The sequence below is a fragment of the Diceros bicornis genome, chromosome 8 (genome assembly GCF_020826845.1).
Source record: "Diceros bicornis minor isolate mBicDic1 chromosome 8, mDicBic1.mat.cur, whole genome shotgun sequence".
Taxonomy (NCBI): domain Eukaryota; kingdom Metazoa; phylum Chordata; class Mammalia; order Perissodactyla; family Rhinocerotidae; genus Diceros; species Diceros bicornis.
Window position 1 is genome coordinate 72,828,145 of NC_080747.1, and position 25,992 is coordinate 72,854,136.

At 37.2% G+C, this 25,992-nt stretch overlaps 1 protein-coding gene across 4 annotated transcripts in view; it reads right to left on the reverse strand.

Annotated features, from left to right (window-relative positions):
• Positions 1-25,992, reverse strand: part of FAM13A (family with sequence similarity 13 member A) — a 317,773-nt gene that overhangs the window by 157,784 nt on the left and 133,997 nt on the right. For all 4 annotated transcript variants that reach the window (XM_058547500.1, XM_058547499.1, XM_058547501.1 and 1 more), the window contains exon 6: positions 18,068-18,151. In XM_058547500.1, coding sequence (XP_058403483.1) covers positions 18,068-18,151 — 84 coding nt within the window. The remainder of the gene's footprint in view (positions 1-18,067; positions 18,152-25,992) is intronic.

The window sequence follows — 25,992 nt, forward strand, 5'->3', positions numbered from 1 at the left end:
TAAAGCTACATGGCAATAAAACTCAATGTTTGATCCTTGATCAGACACTGGACATTAAAGGCATTTTGGGGACAAATGGAAAAATTTGAATGTGGACCAAAAAAATTACATTATATTTATTGTATCAATATTAAATTCCTTCAGTGTGATAATGGGATTAACACGATGCCCTTGTTTTTATGAGATACATGCTAAAAACATGATGTCTGAAAATTACTTTCAAAAAGGAGAGATAAAGCAGATGTGGCAAAATGTTAAAACAAAATAAGCTGTCTACTAATCTGTGTTCATCAATAAAATGGGTACGTAAAAGAAAAACAAACAACAGTTCATTGAAAAGAAAAACAATGACCCAAAGGGCAACACATAATGGAAATTTTCTTAAAAACTGCAACTACTTTTTGGACCTTCAAAGAATGTAATTACATTTTATTGTACCAAGAACAACTTCTAAAGTTTCCAAACATACAAAGTAAGATCGATTTTGCCAAGGATGTTAAAACATCAACACCAAACTGGTTGTCTTGTCTCCATTTTCTGATTTCGAAAAAAGAATGATCCACAGGCAGCCTTTAATTTTCGCTAAGGTCTAATCAATAAACACGATGCTGTGCTTGTAGCTGCCCTGTCAAAGTCTATAATGAACGTTCAGTCAAAATATTTTTATGTTAGTCTTAGCACTTTATGAGAGAAGCTCCCTACATTTTCTCAAAATATCCCAAACTCCACATGTCCCAAACTAAACTCATCCTCCTCCCAACCCTCAAATAAACTCCTTTTCCTTTAGTTCTCACCTTCATGAAGAGAAGAAACATCCACCCACTCTGATCTGGAAGTCATCCCTCTGTTTCCTCCCCATTTACCAAGTCCTGAGGTTTTTATCTATTTACCTTCCCTCTCTACCTATCACTTAGTTTGGGCCATTCCCATTTCTCATTTGGACCACAGCTTCCTAACAAGTCTCCTCCGTTTTCAATCTATTCTCTCTGTTGAGAGGGGTGATCTGATCTTATTCCCTGATTAAAATCATTTAATGGCTTTCCACTTCCTATAGTCTATAATCCAAACTTTATGGCATCACATAAATTGCACCAGACTATTGCCACAGGTTCATTTCCTGCCACTTCTCTAGACACACTATACCCTGTAAGACCAAGATTTTTGCAATCGTATAAACTGGCACATTCTCTCTGTACCTCCCTCCCTTTGTACATGCTGTTCCTTCTGCAACACACCCTCTCACCAGACTTAAATTCTATCTTGGCTACTCAGTACGTATGAAATTTCTCTAGGACTTCAACACAGGCATAGTAGTAATCACTTGCCTTCTTTTTAGTTTGTGTATTATAATACAAAGAAGACTATGACTCCTCATTTATGCACCAAATTCCATCTACATGCTAATGATTCTTGAATTTGTATCTTTGTCGAGACCTCTCTTCTGAGCTCCAAGCCTATATCCAGCCATGATGTTCAATTAACATCTCCATTTAGAGGATAGTGAAACTAAAGAAGAAAGCTTACAGAGTACACAGCAGGGCCAGGGTTCAAACCATTAGGTATATGGTCTCCAGCCAGCTCCTTCCCCAGCCCTGGAAACTGAGAGTCATCTTTGACACTTCCCTTTCCTTTATCTCTCACACCAAATCCATCACCAAGTTCTAATTTTATCATTAATAAAGATCTCAAATAGGTCTACTTCTCTTCATCTCTATTCATTCCAGGCTTCCATAAATTATTGCTTGGACAACTAACTGCGACTGCTTCCTAACTGGTTTTTCCACTTCCACGTTTGCTCTCTCCCAACTGTATTCACCACATAGGAGCCAGATTTATATTTTCTAAACATAAATTTGGTTACAGTTTTCCTTATTTAAAGTTTATCAATGTTTTCCCCATTTGTTTTGGCGAAATCCCCAAATTCCTTTTTTTAAATTACTTTATTGAGGTGATATTGGCTTACAACATTGTGTAAATTTCAGGGGTACATCACTGTATTTCAGTTTCTATATAGACTATATAGAAATTGCGTATAGCAATTGTATATAGCATTGTGTTCACCACCCAAGTCCAGTTTTTATCCGTCACTGTACATATATGCCCCTTTACGCCTTTCTTTCGTCCTCCCCCCACCCTCTTCTCCTCTGGTAACCATAACCTGTTCCCCTTACCTATGTGTTTGTTTATCTTCCACATGAGTGAAATCATATGGTATTTGTCTTTTTCTCAAATTCTTAATAGCCTACAAGGCCATTCTCCAGCCTATGTGGAGGTCCTCTCTGCTTCTCATACTGGCCTTCAGCCTCCTTCCAGGGGCCTCCTTCAGTCATCCAGCCCCAGGGCCTTCTCAAATGCTGTTACAACATTTGAAATTCTCTTCCCCCATTCCTCAACTATTGTCACTTACCTTTGGTCTCAAAAGAAACCTCTCTTCCTTCAAGAGGCCTTCCCTGATGCGTCAGATTAAATCAGCACCCCTGTTATATGCTTTCAGTGCACTCTATTTTCCTTCCTAGCAATTCATACAATTTGCAACTAAATGTTTGACTGTTACTCTGTGTTCCTCACTAGATTCAAAGCTCCATGTACCAAGTGCAATATCTAAATGCTCAGCTTCTACTTCAATGCCTGTCATATAGTAGACAATTAAGTATTTTGAAAAAATAAATTAATTCAGGCTAAATGCCTGCTAAGACAAAGAGAAGAAATAACCAAAACAGATATGACTCAGCATGAAACGACCAAGAGGATTAACATCAGAAGGTGAATACAACTCAGAATATGTAAGCAAAATCACTATGGGCCCAGATGACATACAACCAATTGCAATAATGTGCATAATTTATATTTTTACATTCTAATTATGCCAATTTTCAAAACCCAAGATTAACTCTAAACTGAGACTTTGGCAATCTAAATTTATGTTTCTATCCTGAGCCTATGATCTAAAGCAAATTATTTCTCTGTGCTTCCTTCTTCCTTAAGGACACTTAACATTTCTGTTGTGAAAATGAACAGTAATGATTAAAATTTAAACTTAAGAGGAAAATAGTTTGAAAAGTCCAGTATTATTCTGTAGTATGAATGAAATGGAAGTATAAAAAACAACTCTGCCCAATGTCAGACTGGCATCATAATAAATAACGTAACACGGTTATTCTGTTCTAAAGTCTATTCAATAGACCATAGGCAGATTCACCTTTGTGTGTGTGTGTGTGAGGAGATCAGCCCTGTGCTAACATCTGCCAGTCCTCCTCTTTTTTTTTGTCAAGGAAGACTGGCCCTGGACTAACATCCGTGCCCATCTTCCTCTACTTTATACGGGACGCCGCCATAGCATGGCTTGCCAAGCAGTGCATCGTTGTTCGCCCAGGATCCGAACCTGCCAACCCTGGGCCGCCTCAGCGGAGCGCATGCACTTAACTGCTTGCGCCACCGGGCTGGCCCCTAGGCAGATTAATCTTAATACACACTTACCCTCTGGTCATGTCACTTCTTTACTCACAACTTTCACTGCCAATATTTTTAATATATAATTAATTCACACAGCTACTTAAGAAAAACACTAAAATTGCAATTGAGAGCTATATGGAAAAGTACACTGAACTGAAAGATACTTCAGAAAAGAGGAAATGTAAATAACAGCAAGCCTGGATACAGAAATACACGGAATTTCATTAGCAATAAATAAAGTATGCAATTTGGAACAGTCTTACTTTTAGTCCTCTTTGCTCATAGACAAGGATTAAATTTTAACACCCAATGCTGGTGAGGATGTGTGCAATTGGCACTCTCATATTTTCCAGTGGCTGTGCATATTTTTATAACTCTTTAGTAAAAATTTAACTTAGCAATAGGTTTTAAGGGCCATAAAAATATTTATACTTTTGAACTAGTGAATCCACTTTTAGCAATCTATCCTGTGGAAATAATTCTAACTAAAAAATAAACCTCATGCTGAAAAATGTTTAACAAAACAGTCTTTATAATATTGAATAATATTATAACAATATATTAAGGGAAAATAGAAGAAAATTGCTTATAAAATATAAATATATCTTTCTCAAATACACCCACAAATATGTAGGAAAAGAGGCAAAAATATTACACATCAAAATGCTATGAGTGATTATATTAATAGAGGTAGAGAAAGGGGAGCTGGCTTTTTGCTTCTTTCCTCTGCTGTCTTTCTTTTTCCAGTGTTATTTGGCTTTTATAATCAAGAAAATTAACAAAAAAAACTTCAGTGGCTCCCCACTGTCTGTTTAATGAGGTTTAAATTTATGAGTATCAATCTCCTATTCAAAGTTTACCTCCACTTCCCCCTTTAATCTTATCTTATACCCTCAACCCTTATACTGTACACAGCCCTTAACAAGACCCCTCACAGCAGGACCAATCGTGGTGCTCATTCCAGTTTATGTAGTTAAATGAACGAATCTTTTCTTTCTGAAAATTTTCTGGCTCACTCCCTCCTGGAGAGTGATATATTTTAGTTAAAGCCAATTTGGTACTTTTAAGAGAGATTATATTTCCATAAAAAGACTATAAAAGTAGTAATCTATTTAATTTGGAAATAGGCATTAGATAAAGTCAATGGGGACACTATACCAGTAATTTTTTTTTCATTTGTAGACATATAGATTAACTTACTTTATTTTCTACTTACTATATTTCTCTTAAAATAGAAAGTATAATTGCTTCAATAAATCAATTTAAAGTTATATTCCATACCTAGAATTTTGTTTTCTTATTTAAAATTCATTCCATTAACATTTGAGACGCAAAGTAAACTTGAACATTCTCAATATTGGTTTTCAATATAATTATTAGGTAAAGCTAATGATTTAGGATTATAAGAATTAAGGCAGTATTTAGTTATTGCTCTAAGAATCTTCTCTAGCATTTTTAGAACTATTTAATGCCTACAAATTCTGGATACAAGAGTCCCCAACAAACAAGTGGATTTTACATTTGCATCTGATACTGTGGGGCAATGAATAAACACTTGTTATCACAATGAGCAGAAAGTCCAAGCTTACATGGCCTGATGATATGAAACTTAACATGTAATTCTCCACAGCAACAGCCACATTGCAGGTAAGGTGCTAGATTCCTAGGATACTCTACTAAGGCCTAGTTAGCTTATTACACTGACGGTCTGGTAGGCTGGCCCGATAGAGTCCTGTATTCCAAAAGCTCATATAAAATGGTTTTCAGAATGGCTGATGAGAAGAAGTTGTGTGCAGTCAGACGCCTTTACATACAAAACATGTCTAATGTTGGTAACTGAGAATAGCTGCTGTCATCATGGAGAAAAATGCACAGTCACTATAAAAAAAGTTCAGACCTTTTGCACTTAAGACGGACTCTGAGTTATGGGTTAAGAAGTAAAATAAGAGGGCCGGCCCGTGGCTTAGCGGTTAAGTGCACGCGTTCCGCTACTGGTGGCCCGGGTTTGGATCCCGGGCGCGCACCAACGCACCGCTTCTCCGGCCATGCTGAGGTGGCATCCCACATACAGCAACTAGAAGGATGTGCAGCTATGACATACAACTATCTACTGGGGCTTTGGGGAGAAAAAAGGAGGAGAATTGGCAATAGACGTTAGCTCAGAGCCAGTCTTCCTCAGCAAAAAGAGGAGGATTAGCACAGATGTTAGCTCAGGGCTGATCTCCCTCACAAAAAAAAAAAAAAAAGAAGTAAAATAAGAAAAAAAGATAACTTGCACTAGGCCCTACATGCTTATTCCACATTCCAGGCAGTATACCAAGTACTTAAATGTATCATCTTTAATTCTCACAGCTACTCTTCAAAGGAGGCAGTATCACACAACACGGCAGGGACGACTGCGGAAATGGGAGGACTAGGAGGGTAAAGACTTTGAGCTTTAGGATCCGATGTCTCTGGCACTTACCTATACAACCTTGGGAAAGTTAAGTCGTCTCTCTAAGCTTCCATTTTCTCATCCATAAAGAAAGAAGGAAAATGCAGTAGAATCCTACTGCTGTTTACCAAATATTGGTAAAGTTCCTACCAGGCACATCATAGGGTTGCATTTCCTGTCCCCACACTGGCTGGGTGGAGCAATGTGATTAGTTCCGGCCAATGAGTCACGAGCAGAAGTAATGAGATTACTTCTGGGCCACAGCATTTAACTGTCAATGCAAGATCCTACAGAACCCCTTATTGTTCCTCTGACGCAGTAACTGGCCACATTTGAGATGGGCTGCTGTCAGTACTGGTCCCCGAGTGACCAGCATAAGCAGAGCCCCCTTGTCAATCTAAATTGGACAGGCAACATGAGCAAGAAATAAACGTTGTTTTAAGCCACTAAGATTCTGGGATTGCTTATTACTGAAGTATAACCAGGGCTAAGTGGACTGATAAAGGTCATTTTTACCCCATAGTGTTATGAGTATTAGTGAAGTAATACTAGAAATATTTTTCACAGTGTCTAGCACACAGTAAATATTCAATAAGTGATACCTATATTATTATCCTTCTTTTATAAATTAGAATACTGAGACAGCAAAATATTCAATAATGTGTCCAAGGGCACACTACTGTCAAGTGACAAGAGTTGCTTCTGTAAGACTGTAAAGCCAGAGATCTTTTCATGAAGTCACCCTTTTCTGGTCATTTGACCCAGCAAAAAAATCAAAACTCTCTAATAATCATCTTGTTGTACATATATATGCCTTTTTGTCATTGTTCTAAAATACTCCCTCTGTTACAGAAAAATAAATTTTCTTTTATTCTTTGCTGTTAGTTTGGTGTTTATTTTGTATAATAAATTTTCTCATAAAGCAAGGCATTCTTTATGCAAGATTTAACAATTAACCTCTTCTACAACTTGGCTGCAGCCTGTCTTTCAGAACTTATCTTCTGCTTCCCTTCATAAACCTTCTACCCATGTTAGTCTGGTCTACAAATGCTGATTAAAATATAAGATGCCCATTTTCTCCTTCTAGCCTTTGCTATGTCATTCTAACTGAAATCTTTCCTCTGTCCAGTTTTCCAACTCTTTTTAAGATTTTGACTTAAATTCTATTTCTTCTACAAAGCCAGCTCTGACCAATTTAATAGCACATATGGTCTATTCTACTTATTTTAAATATAATTTCATATGATTTTATAAGACACCCTTGTACTACTGCAGGGTCATAAAGCCTGGAAACTGCATTTCCCAGAATCCCTTGCCAGTAGGGTTCTGGTTAATTTCTTCCACTGAGGAATCCCCTTGAGATCTGGACGGCAGAAGATAAGATGACCTACTCTGAGTACTGTTAACTGACTCACAGAATTCACTGAAAGCAAGTAGATCAGAAGAAAATTCGGTTTTTACGTTTTTGAGGGAATTTAATGTCAATCTCCCTCAAACCACAACAAACAAACGAACAAACCACTACCCCTACCACAAAAAAACATCCGCTTGGACTAAGAAAAAAAATTATTTGCTGTTCAAGAGTTAAAACAACCCGTCACCAAACTTTCATGAGCGAGAGGCAAGTTGTAGTTTAAGGAAGACACACTCGCTATACCCACTTCAAGAAGAACAATAACAAGAAGGGGATTCTAAAAAGGGAACACAGAGCCAGAAAGAAAATGGACAACCGCGTTGCTCACAGAAAGCAGAATCTAGGGCTAATCAAAGCGCCTCCACTACTTCCTGGGCACATTTGTGTGTACTGGAGTGTGAATTGGATTGTTTAGTGTCCCATTTGTACATGGGGTGGGTGTGTGTGGAGGGAGGGACAGACAAATTTATTTCATGGATTCTCAAACCAAGAGGAACCATCTCTAGACCCGATGGAGTATTGATGTATCCCCCAGAAATTCTGGAGCTTGAGCTGGTAGTAATGACGGGTTGGTTCTTTGGATTTTCACCCTTGTGGAAGGATTATGTTTTCTACTACTTTCTAATGGGAAAATATATTTGGCAAACAGAAGGGCGGGCTGTGGCAACAACAAGGTTATGTATTCACCAACGCCTATTTCATTTTCCTCTTCCTGGGCACACTGGAAAACTACATTTCCCAGACTCCCACGAATATTACTGAGGTCCGGAATGTGAACAGAAGGGACAAATGTTGCTTCCATGCTGAGGTGGTTAAGTGTCCGTAAACTTTGCATATGCTTTTTCTCTTCTTTTTCACTGCTAATATTAGAAGCCGCGTTTTTATTTTGATTTTATTTATTTATTTTTTGGTGAGGAAGATTAGCCCTGAGCTAACATCTGTGTCCATCTTCCTCCATTTTATGTTGGACGCCTGCCACAGCATGGCTTGATAAGCAGTGTGTAGGTCTGCGCCCAGGATCTGAACCTGCAAACCCCAGGCCGCCGAAGCAGAGTGCGCAAACTTAACCACTATGCCACCGGGCAGGCCCCAGAAGCCACGTTTTTAGATGATACAGTTGAAAGAAGGAAGCAGCCTGTGATCTGAATCACAGCTTAGAGGCTTGCTGCCTGGGAATCTCAGCCCACTCACATCACACTGTGAGAGGAGTGAGAAATAAACTTTTTGATGGAAGCCAATGATATGACGGGGATGTTTGTTACAGAAGTTAGTGTTAATAACCTTGGTCATAAGTGTAGAACAGGGGAAATTGGAATAAAAAGGTCAGGGAGATCTTGAGGGTTAGTCAACAGTCATGGCAACCAGGCTAAGATTTGGTTGTTGGCAAAAAAGAACGGCAAACCAAAAGGTAGATCTGAGATCAGAAAGTCAGTCTAGCACATGTGATGTTTTAATTTAGTTGCTGTATATATGTCTGGTCTCCTGCTCGACCGAGTTCCTTGAGGTAAGAGACAGTGGCTTTCCACCTTTGCATCCCTAGCACCTGGCACAGGATAGATGTGATGAAATGTCCAAACTGAGCCTAAGCTTCGGGGTGTTTATCAAAGCAGGGCAGAAACCTAAGAGCAGATGATTCAGGCCAGGAGTGGTCAGGGATCAGGTATCCAGACTCAGTCTTAGCAGACTGGGTACTCGGGACCAGGGAGTCCAGGCTGGCTGTGCCCCGGAGTCCACAGCAGTGTTAACCTACATACTCTCATAGAGGTCCTGCTAGTCCCTGGGTTAGGGTTACCACTGCTGACAGCATCAGCGAAGAGGCGAAGTATAAAGACGGGGATTAAATGAGCCAAATGATCAAGACTAAGAGATTAGGCAGGGACGCCCAGATACACTATCACGTTCATATTATTATTTAAAATTACTACCTTACCCTGTATTATTGTCTATTTGACAATATATCTGTATGTTATAAAATATCACAGAACACAGGCAAATACACCCATTAGCCATTAATTCTAAAAGATTCCAGGAATTCTTCAAATAGATTAGTAGTGACTTAAGATACCAAATAAGGAATATTCTTAAAATAAATAAAAGATTTAGTCATAGATATAACTCTAATGATAAATGAACAAAGTTATTTTTTAAAAGCTTATGTCACTAAGCATTGAAGAATGATTTGCAAAGTGATTTCCCAAGATAATGGAAAAGGCAAAAAAGAAACAGATTTTAATCATCCAGCACCTATGGGGAGATGGCAAAATATGGAGCTTTTTCTATCTAGTGAAATAAACATACTTTCATATACACAAACACATGGGGGCAGAAAAAGCAGATGGGAAATTTTAGCAAGAAAAGCTCAAAAGAGACAAATCAGGAAAAGATACACATAAATCTTAAATTCCAGATATAATTATGTCTTTAATGTTTATTGAACTCTTTCCAAAGGAAATACATACTAAATTTGACTAGATTCTTACAAGAGGAAATTCTCCATAACCAAAGACACACACACACACTCATTGCACTCATTCGGAATAAGAGAAAAAATTGATTCATTCATTCATTTTCAATATTTATTGAGGGTGCACTATATGTTTAGCACTGTGAAATTATTACCAAAAACAAAAAAAGAAAGAAAAAAATCAAGGATGAAAACAGCATGATCCTACAAGAGAGTTCTCTAATGTAGTAAAGGACACTCACATCAAAAGAGGTTTTTATTTTATTTATTTATTTGTTTTCTTGGTGAGGAAGATTGGCCCTGAGCTAACATCTGTGCCAATCTTCCTCTACTTTGTATATGGGCTGCCGCCACAGCATGGCTTGATGAGCGGTGTAGGTCTGAGCCAGGATCCAAACCCGCGAACCTGGGCGGCCGAAGCAGAGTGTTCCGAACCCAACCACTACACCACCGGGCCGGCCCAAAAGAGGCTTTTAGTAAACAGAGCAAATACACTCAAAAGAACTGATCATCAAGCTTCAGTATCACATCACAGAAAAACCATATTTAAAATATATGTCTATGAAGGAAAAGCTGACAGACATTAGGAAATAAAGAAGGTCTACCATATGAATAGCAGATACAAAGAAAGGAAATAATAACAATCAGAGATCAATGAAATGAGAAACAAAGATATAATAGAGAATCAACAAAATTAAAGCTGGTTCTTTGAAGGGACTAACAGAAGAGACAAATCTCTGGCAATCCTAATCAACAGCAAAAAAGAGAAGGTCCTAAAAGATAATATTAGAAATAAAAAAAAAGGTTCTAACTACAGATAAAATAAAGATTTTTAAAATAAGGGGAAACGGAAATATTTTATGTTGATAAATTTAATTAGTTAAAATAGGCAATTTCCTAGAAAATATAACTTAAAGCTGATTCAGAAGAAATATACAACATAAATAGAACTATAAGCATTAAAGAAATTGAATCAGCAGTTAAAAATCTACTTGCCAAAAAAAATTTAGAAACAAACAAAACAAAGTTAAAAACAAACCAATAAACCTCACCAGACCCAGACAGTTTTATAGGTATGTTCTGCCAAATACTGAAGGGACTGATAATCCTCATCTTAAACTGTTTCAGAGATTAGAAAAGACAGACTCTCTTCAACTCATTTTATTAGGCTAGCATAACCTTTATACCAAAAGTAGATAAAACAAAAAACATATTTATAAACATAGATGCAAAAGCACCAAACAAAATATCAGCTATCCAAATCTTACAAGGTATTTAAAAATATGTATCAAGGCCAAGTTCACCACTGGTTTATTCCAGTAATGCAGTGTTGGTTTAAGGTTAGAAAATCTATCAGTATAACTTCCCACAATAAAAGAATAAAGAAGCAAAACCATGCAATTATCTTAACATATGCAGAAGAAAACATTTGCTAAAATTTAACATTCACTCAAGATAAAAACTCTTAGCAAACTATCAATTTAAGGGCAACCTCCTTAAGCTTATAAAGCTTATCTACCAAACACCTACAGCAAATATCATAAATCTAATAATAAGTACATGTGTGAAAAAATATATATGAAAACATAGACACTAACTACTTCCATATGAAACAAAAGAAGCAATTAAATAATTTATTTTTCATTTTCAAGTCTTTACGAGGGTCTGCTATGTGCCTGGCATTGTGAAAAAAGGAAAGAGAGAGAAAGAGAAAGGAAGAAAAGGAAGGCAGAAAAAGAAGAAAGGAAGAAGTCATGCTAATACTAAAAGTCAGATGTAGAAACTTTCCCTTAAAATTAGGAAGCAAGTCAAAGGAGCATGTTATCACCACCTCTATTTAACCTTATACTGGAAGTTCTAGAACACAGTACAAGAAAAAAGAAATTAAATGATAAAAGGCTTGAAAAGGGATAAACAATGCTCAATATTTCCAGATGATAGGACTGTCTACTAGGGAAGTCAAAGAGAACTGATCAACAAAATATTAGACCTAATGAGAATTTGGCAAGGTTTCTAGACATAAAAGTCAACAATAAAAATCAGTTTTGACACTAAATATCAGGAACAAAGTTTGAAGACATAAAAAGTATTCCATCTCTAATACCTACAAAATGTGAGCTACCCAGGACATTTAAGAAGAAAATTATAATTTTTTAATCAAAAGATTCAAGAGGACCTGAGCAAATGGAGAGTTATATGATGGTCATGGATAAGATACCAATTCTCATGAGATTCATCTATCAATTCACTTTAAATTCTAACTAAAATTTCTCATGAAACTTGACAATATTCCACTGTAAAACTAAAGAATCAAGAATGGCCAAGATAATTTTCAAGAAGGAAAACAAAGTTGAAGGAACGTGTCCTACCAGACATCACTAATTAAGACACTGTGGTAATGACACAAGATAAACGAATAGATAAAGCAACAAATAATACAGTCCAGAAACAGAAAAAAATTGAGGGTCGGCCCCGTGGCTTAGCAGTTAAGTGCGCACGCTCCGCTACTGGTGGCCTGGGTTCAGATCCCGGGTTCACATCAACGCACCACTTGTCAAGCCATGCTGAGGCGGCGTCCCACAAATAGCAACTAGAAGGATGTAACCTATGACATACAACTATCGACTGGGGCTTTGGGGAGAAAAGGGGCAGTGGGGAAAAGAGGAGGATTGGCAATAGATGTTAGCTCAGGGTCGATCTTCCTCAGCAAAAAGAGAAGGACTGGCATGGATCTTAGCTCAGGGCTGATCTTCCTCACACACACACACACACAAAAAATTGATATGTAATAGAAATGATATTTCAAAATGGTGAAAAGATGAGCTAAATATGTTAATTGATTTTCATACATAAAATTAGATTCCTACTTGATGCTTTACACAGAATTCAATTTCAAATGGATTAAGATCTACATATATGTAACGCAAAATTTAAAACTTTTGTAAAACAATAAAAACAGGCTTTTTATACACCTGAAATTTACACAATGTTATAAACCAATGTAAAAAAAAAAAGTTTTCATTTGAACAGAAAAAAAAAAAAGGCTTTTTAAATGACATCAAGGTAGGTGAGAATTTCATAAACAAGATGCAGAAAAGCACAAAAACTAAAGACTGATAAATTTGACTACATCAAAATAAAAAGCTTTTATAAATTTTTTACATTGGGAGAAAGTATTTGGAACATATATAATTGCCAGCTAACAAACAAACTCTTACAAATCATTAAGAAAAAGACCAATAACCCAACAGTAACATTGGCAACAACAGGGGAAGCAGTATACAGATTAATGATCACAGATACGGCCAAAGTTTAATAAACATATGAAAACATAAACATGTGAAAAGCTGTCCAGACGTATTAATCAGGATAGACCACATTATAGTGAAGGAACAAATTAACCCAAAAATCTCAGTGGCTTAAACAAAACAGAGGTTTACTTCTCAGTTATGAGACAGATCCAATGCAAGCTGACAGGGAGCTCTGCTCTACAAAAGTCACTAAAGGACCATGCTCCACTGTCTAGTTGCTGTTCTGTAAGAAAGGGCTGATGAGTCATGCACAAATTTTTGAATTCTCTGCCCTTGAAGTGACATCTGTCACTTCTGCTCATTGCCTATAGGCCAGGAGTAGTTGACTGGCCCCACAAAACTGCAACGGGGCTGGTAAACATTGGAGGAACACACGGATACTCAGCGAATAATAAATGTCTCTGTGACAACTAGAAATTAGAGAAATGCAAATTAAGACAATAGCAAGAGTCACCTCACACTCACGTTGGGAGAAACAACAACAGCAAAAACTCCAATATTACCAAGGATTGGTAAGGACGTGAAAAATGGAAATAATCACACACAGCTGTTGAGCATGTAAATTGGCACAACATCCGAAGAGAGCATTTTTAATTCCTGGACAAAGATGTACCTACTTATAACCCTACTTCCAGAGGTGCATAGAAGGTGTCACGTGAAAATGATTCACTTAAAAATGGTTTGTAGGGGCTGGCCCAGTGGCACAAGCAGTTAATGGGCGCGCTCTGCTGCGGCGGCCCGGGGTTCGCTGGTTCAGATCCCCGGCGCGCACTGACGCACTGCTTGTTAAGCCATGCTGTGGCTGAGTTCCATATAAAGTAGAGGAAGATGGGCACGGATGTTAGCCCAGGGCCAGTCTTCCTCAGCAAAAAAGAGGAGGATTGGCATTGGATGTTAGCTCAGGTCTGGTCCTCCTCACAGACACAAAAAAATGGTTTGTAATAGCAAATATTGGAAATGATCTAAATATTAGAGACAACCTAAATGTTGGAAAAACCTAGAATAATGGCTAAATAAACCGTGGTATATTCTTACTGAAAGTGAATATTAATAGAGCACATTAAACAGAAAAAAAGTTTCAGAAGGTGATGTACCGTATATTTTTTTATACAAAGTTTTAAAACCTGCAAAGCTATAATAAATATTGTGTATAGATATATAGGTATGTAGTTAGCCTATGATAATGTGCATGGAAATGATAAATATTAATTTCAAAAGTGTTACCTTGAAGGAGGAGAGATGGTACATTAGAGTACATTAGTCACAAAACTATTCATATCCACTAATTCTACTATAGGTAATAAAATCTAAGAAAATAATACTCTTCAACATTCAAAAGTCATTCTTGATTAACACTTACATAGTAGTCCTTTTTATATTAATGATAAATTAGAAACAGTCCCAAATATTCAAACTGTCTAAATATACGACAACACATGAAATATGATGATTATTAGATAAGATAATGTACATTAAGTAGTTAGTATAGTGTCTGGCATTTGATCAATGTTAGCTATCACCATCATCACTATTACTTCTACTACTACTGTTATTACTTTTATTAAAAGTAAGCATGCAAACTAGGTTGATGCATGGAAACATATAGTGGAAATAATGTTAATTGGAAAAAGTAAAATACTAATTAGAATGTACACTTTAATTGAAGCAACATAAAATAGGCACATGTCTGATTAACAACGATTTTAAATTAACTTGGAAACTTGGTAGAATTTAATGTTTAAGTTACTCTATTAATTTACATATTAAAATGAAATTATATTGCCACTAAATTTTCTCAAAACCCTACATTATTTTAAGTTTCTAGTTTACATTGACAATAGGCATAGGCATTTTTAAAAACATTCAAGAAAATACAACTGTGACAACTAATCTCATTATTTTATTGAAGAAAATCTCCTTCATACATGATTCATGGTCCCTGAACCCATTAACCTTTGAAAAGAAAAATAATTTAACAGGTGCTTCTACTACATAACTGTTTACTTGATAACTGCATTATTTTTATCACACATTTTATAGTTAACATGACTGTTTACTAAAGGAAACTGTTCACAAAAGCATTAGGAGAATTTTAACTTTAATTTTTATTAGTATATTTTTATCCACTGATAAGTCAGAAAGAAAATAGATTATCATTTATTTCATATATTCATCCCAGCACTGAACGAATTTGATATTCATCCTCATATAATGACCTGACCTTGAATTTTTTGCTGAGGTCAAGAACACAGCAACTGCAGTGGGAAGTCTAGAGCATATCCCAAAGGAAGACAGAAGAAAGACAGTTTTCTTCCCTTAGTTCACTGGATCTTCTTCAGGGTTTACACTACGGCCAATGAATATAGGTTGTAAGGCTTATTCAGAGTCATAGCGCCTGTGTTTGGTAGAAAAAGACTTTGTCTCCTCTCCTCTAGTCATGACTGTACTAGGATACCAGGAGCTGTGTCTTTCGATGTTCTACACCTCTGTAAAAATCTACTTAATGTTCTCTTCTGTATCATCTATTCCAATTATTTGTTTGCATATGTAGTCTATACAGTATTGGGCATGAAATGGTTATATGACTATGTCCTTGAGCTAGCAGGGCTGATGATCATTGCTCATCCAGGAAGCATCATGGCACTATGTAATAGAGGTATCATTTCTTTTCAGCTTGGACTCAAATCAAGAACTGCTTTCCTACCTAAGGAAGAGAAACATAATCCTTCCCATTGCCTAACAGCAGAGACAACAGCTGGCAGAGGGAACACAGATGGGGACAGATGGCTTAGAGTAGACAGACATCTCCAGAGCCAATGGACATATGCCATTTCTGGATTACCATTTTACATCTCTAGCCATATAGAGGTCAGAAATACTTAGCTGTCCAAGGCAAATACAGCTGTAACTGGAGATGTCTGAGAAAGACAGCTATGGAGGCCAAATGGAGTAACATTAACATCAAGGATACACATCATTCTCATAGCTCACTAAGTCACTCTAGAAAGGACACACTAACCATATTTTGAAGGTGTTCTCAGCTTTAGCTTTCAAAGATAAGCTGGAAGACCAAAGATCTCAAGATAAAATCTTGGTAAAAGAGTGCCCTATAATCTCTTGTAGCTCACATGCTCTGCCACATTTCTGGGATTTGAAATTACCAAGATTTTTAATCACCCCTTAACTAAGCAGAGCCTAGTTTGCTCATGTGAACTTGGAACTTGCTCATGTAAGGCCACAAAGAAGGTAAAGTTACAAACCAAGGCTTAACCAATGAAGTAATTTCTCTATTGAATTAGTTTGGTCATGAACCATACAGCAAGACTGATAGAGGATAATAAGTGCACATTAATTATTGTTCCATATATGCCTGAAATATTCTAAATGGGATTAATTTCATAAGAGTAGTAGAATCCCTTCAAACAATTTTTATGATAGGTTTCAAGATTATCTTTTATTTAGGAAGTGATTCATCTAGGGTGTCTTCACCTGAAAGTAGTTATACCAATATAAATGACGTTGATAAACAAATGTTACCTAAAAATTTTCCTCAAATCCTACATTTTTGCAATGCATCAGCCTGATTAGTATATTTTTTGACATTGAATATTTATTAACTGCACAGTAAACAAAATTACTATACATTTGAATTAACTATATCTAAGTTTGCACACACAAATGTTTCATTGAGAAAGATAGAAAAAATAGTTTGAAACTGGAGAGCAGAGCATGATAGATAATTAAAATAATTTTCCAGAAAAAATCAAGGTGGAATAAGTTTTATAAAAAAAGATGTTTTTATTTCTTTTTAAAATAAACCATAGACTCGAACCATAAATAAGACACTAATGACTCAATACTTCACTTGATACGCCTTTAAAAATAAAGCCACAATTATTTTTATAATAACTTGCGATTAAAATCAGAGACTAGAATTTTTTTTTTTTTTTTTTTTGTGAGGAGGACTAGCCCTGAGCTAACATCCTATGCCAATCCTCCCCTTTTTTCTTGAGGAAGATTGGCCCTGGGCTAACATCCGTGCCCATCTTCCTCTACTTTTTATATGGGACACCGCCAGAGCATGGCTTAACAAGCAGTGCGTTGGTGCACGCCCGGGATCCGAACCTGCAAACCCTGGGCCGCCGAATCGGAGCACGTGCATTTAACTGCTTGCGCCACCAGGCCGATCCCTAGAATTCTTTTAAATTTTGCCTACAGTGGACTCAAAGTTTGGAGAACATTTTGTCTTAGAATTGGAAAACAAAAGTAGCTCTATAAATGTCACAGTGGCCAGTGAGGAATATTATATATGCCTAGTAAAGAGGAGAAGTTCTACCCAAAAGAGATTCAAGATTGGAAAGGGGCCTTAAAATTAATGCAATCACTTTTCTGGTTGGACAAAACAAATGATCAAATTCTCATGACATATTTTGGGTTCAAGGAATTTTTCTTTTCACTGGCCAACACAATTATGTGCATTTTGGATTTTTCTTAACAAAGAAAACAAAATTTTACACATCAGATCCTTTATTCTGTCATATATATGATAATTCTTATTTTTTCTTATTAAAATTTACTTAAATACTTTCCACTGATTATGTGTTACTTCTGTATTTATGAAAATCAATAAAATGATTTCTATTTTGAAAAAGAAAAATGATAGTTGGATACTTTACCCCTTGAAGTAACCCAGGAAAGGTTTATGACACTTGAATACTTCCTATGTTGTAGGCTGGAAACAATTCTGAGCAGAAGTAAAATCACTACTAAAAAATATCACTCTCTGTTAAATAATAGGAGTATACTGAGAATTTTTGGATGAATATAACCTTGAATTAAATGTACTCAATAAAAAGTGCTGTTTATACCACCAGGTGCAAAAAAGAAAAAAAGGCTGAGAGAAAAGCAAGCAACAGAGCATTGAAACATGACAACATAAAGAGCCCTGCTAAAGCTTTCACGTGGCAGCCGCAAGAGCAGACATAACTCACCCTGGTTTTTGGAGACGTTTTTTGCATATCTCTCTCTATGTCTTTTGTTAGAAGGATGGGCAAGGAGTTCTTACAACTGGCCTCCTATAAAAGAAGTATAAAAGAAACATTAGAGACTAAAGAACATTACCCTAGCCAGAAATTACAATGCAGTGAAAAGCAGAGAGATGAGTCATTTCTGGATTGAGTTACTCATATCAGAAGCTGGCAAGATTATAGTGAGGAGTCAAAACGTTCCTTTTATTGTTTGTCACATACAACAGTGAAGTAAGACAAGATAGTGATGGAATAGGTGTGGGACATACAGGACATACATATTCAGAGATGACCATTAAAAATCTCATCTCCACTATCAAGTCCCTTACACATCCGCAGACAGCTCACCTCTTCTTTGGAGAACTGAATAGTTAATTCTCTAAGATACCGACCACCAAACTTAGAGTTGCCAACTTTCCCCACAGTATTTTACAAATGGGTTCTGATTCTGTAAATATTTTATCTTAAATTCCTTCAGATAGTTCAGCAAACTACTATTGAATAGTGATAGTTTCATATCAATATCCTGAGGAAAAATATCTGAGTGTCTGTTTCCAAAATTATTAAGCTTCTACGTCCTTGGTTCACACCAAAATAGTACTTGCAAAAGTAATAGCAGAAATAACAAGGAGGCAGCTTACATGGAGTTGGATACATTTACTATTTATCTCTACATGACAAACAAAAACAAAAATAATGTTGTTATTTTTGAAAAAATACTGTAGGGCCTCACTTCTGAATAGCCATTAACTTGGTTAAATTTTCCATGGATGATTCTATCTCTAAATTAAGATAGAACAAAAATACCTAAGAGGAAAATTACAGACAACAATAAAGCCAAGGAAAAAATAAGCCAGGTTTCTTTCACTTGCTTCTTTGCATCCCATTTCTTCCCCAATCATGCCTAACACTCAATCATCTAAGTAATGTTTTCTTTTCCAGTTTACTTTAGGGTTGATTATAATCTTTTAAACAAAATTGTAGTCTACATACTTTACAATATTACTAAAATTTTCTGGAATTATATTCCTTTATTTCTAAAGGGAACACTATGTTATCAGGATAAAATATCCCTAAAGAAAATAACAATACTGCTTACTGCTAATAAATATTGACTGAATCTTAGGATGTATCAGGCACTGTGCTAAAGACTGCACTCGTAATATCATTTTTGCTCCCAACAGTCCTATGAGTTAGGTACTATTTATCATCATTCCCCTTTTAAGGGTAACACAACAAAAGCTTACAGAAGTTAAGTAACTTGCTCAATGTCACACAGGACTCAAAGATGGTTCTGTTTAACTTTAAGGTTTGAGCTCTTATCACCTTTATATACTACTACTCATTCAATATACGTGACATCTGAAATCACTGGTTCTAGAGCTATAGCATTTTAAAGCCAAGAGTTTTTCAAGATCAACTGGTCTACCCCCACCCCCCACCCCCTAATTTTACAGATGAAAGACTTGGATCTTGAGGTGACGTGCCCAAGGCCATACAGAGGGTGGCAGAGCTGAGACCTATGCCTGGACTGCAGGGCTGTACACGGCACAGGGAGGGCTGCTCCCTAGCTCTGTGCTAGGGAACAGTATTCCCAGACTCAGAGGGGACCCAGAGCCTCTTCCAAGCTGAGGGGTAGCTGCAGTGCTGCCAACACTCTCAGCTGCCTATGGCCTCACGTATGGCCGTAAGCAAGGACTCAAGGGTACACTTCTTGAGATCCCAAATAAGTGTGCATTCCGGTCCTCCCCTTTCCCACCAGTCACAATACCTGCTGGTGGTAAGCTGCTTACTGGAAATAGCGAATGAACCCATTCCTGCTTCTGACTCACTGTGAGAGGGATAAACTATATCCAGCATGACATTTAGAAGATCCAGGTGATTAACTGCATAATCCATTGCTCAATTTGACTACACTTGGATAATATAATCATGCATTATCCTTATACCCTGTTTTTAAACTACTGGTTTGTAAATGTTAGAATGTGATTAGAATAAAAAAGGCTGACCTTAAGGGAAATTAATAGGAATAGTTGAACCTTTGTTTATAATGGTCTGTTTACAAATGTCTATAATTCTTCCTTCCTTATGCACAGACTCACGGTGAGAATATTTCTTTATTGCTCCTATTTTCTCCATCTTTCCCTATAAATTATAGTATAAAGTAATAGCTTTTCCTTATAAGACTCTGAAAGCATTTCCTGTAAACTTTTATCTGAAAATGCCACCTACATGAATTATGTTTATTTTTTATGACTTTAAATTCATAAAACAGAGACAAAGTGAAGTTTAGTAGTCAGAGCACTGAAGTAGGAGGCAAGAGATCTGGCTTCTCATCCAAGTTCTCTAACTAACCAGCTGTAGGAACTTGGGCAGGCATTCTGACCTCTTGGACCTCTCCCTCAGTTCAAAGATCTATAAAACAAAGGGATTGGATTAGATAAGCTCCAAGAATCCTGTCTACTTCTTAAATTGCAAGATTTTATGATTTTATGATTCTTCCAGGAAGAAGCAATATTTACTGACAAAAAGATAAGCCACCACCTGTTCAGAGTTGCATTCCCAATGCCCCACCAGAATGCCGCTGAAATACTGGCATGCACCCATGCAGTAGGCAGTGAGCCCGGGGGCTCCAGAGCCACAGCACACAGGGAACATTTCCTGCAGGGCCAATGTTACTCAGATTTCTGGAGAAAAATTAAGTAATGCAACTAGCAGCTTAAATAAGTAACTGGTAATACATTAATGTATTCTTCCAAAACATATATTATAAAGTTAGAATCAACTGATATATGAATACATATGGTATATCCACACAGCAGGACATAATACAGCTATAAAAAGGAATGAAGTCCTAATACCTGCTAAACACATAGGTTAACCTTGAAAACATCATGCTAAGTGAAAGAAGCCAAACCCAAAAGGACACATATTGTGTGATTCCAGTTATATAAAATGTCCAGAATAGGCAAATAGTGACAGGAAGTAGATTAGTGCTTGACGGGGATGAGAAGAGGGGGGAATGGGGAGTGACTCCTAATGGCTCCAGTCTGTATGGGGTTTCTTTTTTGGGGTGATAAAAATGTTCTGGAATTAGGTAATGGTGATGGTCACACAACTTTGTGAACATACTAAAAACCAATAAATTGTATACTTTAAACAGGTGGATTTTATGGTATGTGCATTATATCTACATTTTTTTAAAAAGCCATTTAAAGCAAGTCCCCACACTCCCAAGGCAAAGAGAAGAGACCTTGGGTTTATGTTCGAACACTTCCCTTAGAAGAATTTCTTTGAAAAGGTTTGAAGGGGGAATGTTTTATGTTTGTAGGTATTAAACTATATATGGGCATAAAAATCCACTCAAATATTAACTGAATCCCATTATGGGTGGCATTCCAATGCTGGTCACTGGAGAATGAAATGATAAACAAATTAGACATGAATCTATTATATAGGGTACATTTATATTTATTTTACACTTTTGGTCTACCTAAATGAGACTTCTGACTGAACCAATTGTTCACTCTAAAGACTTGTGCAACAACCGATTGCTTAAACCAGCTGTGTGACTTTGGTATGCATGAAAACACCACTTAAAAATACAATAGGGAAGGAAAAAATACCTTGTTTATCATGACTTCGCTGGCTTTACTATTCAGCTGCTAATGACATTAAAAAATAGAAAAGCACTGGCTGTTCCCTGAGCATAGCACACTCCACCCATTGTCATTCACGGGTTTGTCCCATCACTCCATCCGGGTTGGTCATCATTGTTCAGTTTTACTAGAGAGCATTCCCTTCCTGGGACACCTATCTCAATCGCCTCTGCTCTCCCCTCCCACTTGATGCTATCTCCTGACCCCTTTCATACTTCTTCATAGCCCTCAGCCAATATCTGACTTTAATGCCTATTAGTTTGAATTCTTTATTATCCATCTCACCCTACTCTGTGAAAGGACTCCATCCGTCCTGCTCACGAACATGTCCACAGGGCCTAGAACAGTGTATGGCACACAGTAAGAGCTCCATTGTTCTAGCTAATGAGTAAACCAATGAATGAATAATATCCCTTTTCTAACCTTTCCCAACCCCCTGTGCATTCTTCCTGTTTTTAATTCCCTCCTTAATCAGCTTACATTTCATGGCCCTTCATTCCTTCACTAATACCCTTCATTTCCTTCCTCCAGTCTTCAATCATTGCATTCATCTCACAAAAGTACAACAGTGGATGAATCCAGCTATATCTCTTCTCTGTGCTGGGAATGGAGCAACTGAAAGTGGCTGGAAAAAAATTATAGAATTAGTTGACTGTTTCATATTATATTTGTTATCATAAATCTTGAATGAACTCTCTCTAATGCACAGCAACCCTGCTATACTTCTTTAGTAACTTGACTTTCCACTCTCCAAGATGATATTTTGTGTCTTCTCTCTTCTCAAACCCCTTTCCTTCCATTCTCGCTTCATACTTCACTGGAAAAACAGAAGCATCGGAGCAGAAACTGCTCCTTTTCTCACCATCAAATTTACAAACCTAGCTGCAACCATCCATCTTCTCTGCCTTCCCTCCAGTTACAATAAAAGATAAGACCCTGATCCTATCAAACAGCCATTCCTTCCATAAGCACCCTGGATTTTATCTCCTCTCGCCTTCTCAAGGACTTCACTCCTTCAATTATCCCCTCCCACTCTGTCTCCACTAGATCATTCCCATCAATTGCAAGCATGCTCTGTAATTATATCTTTTTTTGTTTGTTTTTAAAACAACACTTCCTTAATCTCATTTCTCCCACTAGCTGTGGTCCCACTTTTTTGCCTTCCTTTATAGCAAACACCTTCAAAACAACCATCTTCACTCACTATTTCTACTTCTTCATCTTCAATGCCCCCAAACCTGTTTATCACTACTGCACAGAAAGTGCTGAAAACAGTCACAGCTTGGTCTCCATCTTCCTTGGGTTCTTAGCTACATCTGAACCAGGTGATTCCTTGTTCCTGAACTATTCTCTTGTATTAGCTGCCACAGCATCACTGGTAGGGAAAACAAATTGCCTACCTGTCCACCAACTCCACATAGTCTTCTTGGCTGCTGCTTCTCCTCTACACAATAAAGTTACTTAGCTATTCATTATTGGTTTATTTTCTGTATCCTCTACTAAATAGAAGTTCTATGAAGGCAAATAATTGGTCTCCTTTACTCACTACTATAAGTACAATACCACAGAAAAGTGCCTAGTACAGTAGAAGCTCAATAAATATGTGTTGAATAAGTGAACGAAGTTGGAGTGACTCAAGGGTTGATGCAGACAAGTCTTTTCCCAAATGATGCAATGATCTCATCACACTTTCATGGCTTTTAAATACAACCAATATACTAATGACTCCCAAGTTTGTATCACTGCCTTTGACGTTTTTCCTGAGCTACTTATATTTAAATGCCTTCTTGGCAATACCACTTGGTGGTCTAACAAGCGCCTAAATTTAGTATGTCCAAATCTGAGCTTTTGATTCATCAGCCAAAAATTCAGTCAGTCCTTGAGTTTCTTCCCCAGGTTAGCAGATGGCACCCAGTCGCTGAAGCCAATGTCTTAGGTATGTACTTTGATTCCTCCCTTTCCCATACCTCCCACCATCAGGTCCAGTCAGCACTTTCCAAAATGAACAGGGATTCATTCACTTCTCTCCATGTACGCAGCCACCCCCGTTACAACCATCATTGTTCACCTAAATTACTTCAACCATCCTGCCTCTAAAGCTTCGTATATGTAAATCAGGTGATGTCACTCCTCTATCAAAGTCTTATCATTATTCCCGGAAGAAAAGCCAAACTCTTTACCATAAACTATGCAGCCCTACAGGATCCAGCTCTTGCCTACTTCTCTAACCTCATCTTATACCGTTCGCCCTCTCCCTTACTTTGCCTCAGCCACAATGGCCTTCTTTTCTATGCTTCAAATATCCTTAAGTCCCTTCTTGCCTTTAAGCATTCGCCCTTCATATTCCCTCTCCCTAGAATGCCTTTCCACCATGTCTTCAGCATGGCTAGTGCATTCTTATCCTTCAGCTCCTATATCACGTGCCCAGAGAGGCCTTCTTGAACAACCCCATCTGAAGTGGCTCCCCCTGACTATGGTCTTCTCTTATTAAGCTGCTTTATTTCAATCACAGTACTTATTCTAATTTGTAATTAACAATTTTATTTATTTTATATTTATTTATTATCTATCACCCCCAGTAGACTTTAAGGCTCATGAAGGCAAGGATTAGATCAATGTATCCCCAGCATCCAATAGGTATTTAATAAATATTTGTTGAATGAGTATATAAAACAATGTCAACTCTTACATTTCCCTTCCCTTTGATATTAATTTCCAACTGTAAGTGAGCATAAGTGAGGTCACCTTGTTACACTAAATGGCCCCAGCCCCTCCTCTGTGTGCCTACTCACTGCTCTGCACATACTCTAAAAAATTCACATGCTCTCCTGATTTACGGCCTCCACTTATGTAGGTACTCCCCCAATAGCTTGATAAATTAAAAACTTTGTTCTATGAGCTTCTCTCCAGGAACAGGCTGAGCATAGGCGGGAAACAGACCTACAAGGTATCCATCACAGCTGACAGAAGAATGGAACAATGTGATGCCCGGAGCCCATCACACCTAGAGCCCAACATCCCTGGACTCCCTCCTTACTGCCCATTTTCCCTATATAACTGCCTCAAGATTCTGTAATCTTTGAAGATGGTTTTTATGAGACATTAATCTGCCATCTTCCCAATTATGCTGGCTAATCAAATTAAAATTTCCTTTCTCGATCTCTAACTCAGGATTAATTGGCTCAGATTGCAGCGAGCAGAGTGAGCCCATTGCCTGGTAACACAACCATTTAAGAAATGTGATGGATCTCCATGATGTTGGGAATCAGATAATCATACAGTTTATCATTGGCTGGGTAATATAATGATGGGTAAGGGTACGTGGAAAAGAAGCTGTTATTATGACAAGGAAGAGCTGTCAGAAAGCTGCATTTGGTGTGCTGGGGTCAAACCCACAACAGGTGATTTGGTTGAATTCCAGAGAGCAAATCATAAAGAGCGATGCTGATATGATCACAAGTTGAGGTAGCAGCCCTTGCCTGAGGCCTCCTACAGGAAAGAGCGTATGGAACAGTGTTACTTTGCACACAACCAGGATCCAACAAATGTTACCAGCAGATTACAAACCACTCTTGACAACAAAATAAACTCTCCTCTGTAATTCGTCTGCATCTACAAAATGAATTTTATTTGACTGACTAAAAAATAAAAATGATGTTTTCCTAAAACTCAAAAGCAATATGATGTCATCTTCACATAAATGAAGAGAATAAATTGAATAAAAAAATAGTACTTGATCGATCTTCACTACACATACTTTTGGGAAGAAATGTGTAATTCTCAGTCTCAGGCTTGGACCAGGGAAATAGAAATGGAGGAAGTGAGAAGCAGCCAAATTCTGGACTTATTACACTTACTTTATAAACTGCAAATATAATATTCAAAAAGTATAACCTTAATTGTCTTTAAGTGTATTAAAAATTGCTTTACAGGGAATGGCAACCAGTCCTTTACATGTAGAGAAAAAAGGAATGAGAATGAAATGTAGCAAGGAGTGGTTAAATTAAATCAAAGATTTTAAGCATCATTAAATATTAGAATTTGGACTCTTGATGTTAATATTACAACCCAATGTAGTTTTCTCTTCCTTCAGCTCCTCTCTCACCTCTTTAGAGAAGCTTTTTGTAACAATCTCATCAAAAACAGCTTTCCCCAGTTACTCTCAACTTGCTTATTTCTGTCACAGTACCTAGTGGTTTAAGATTAGTTTAGGTGTCCATACGCTGCTCT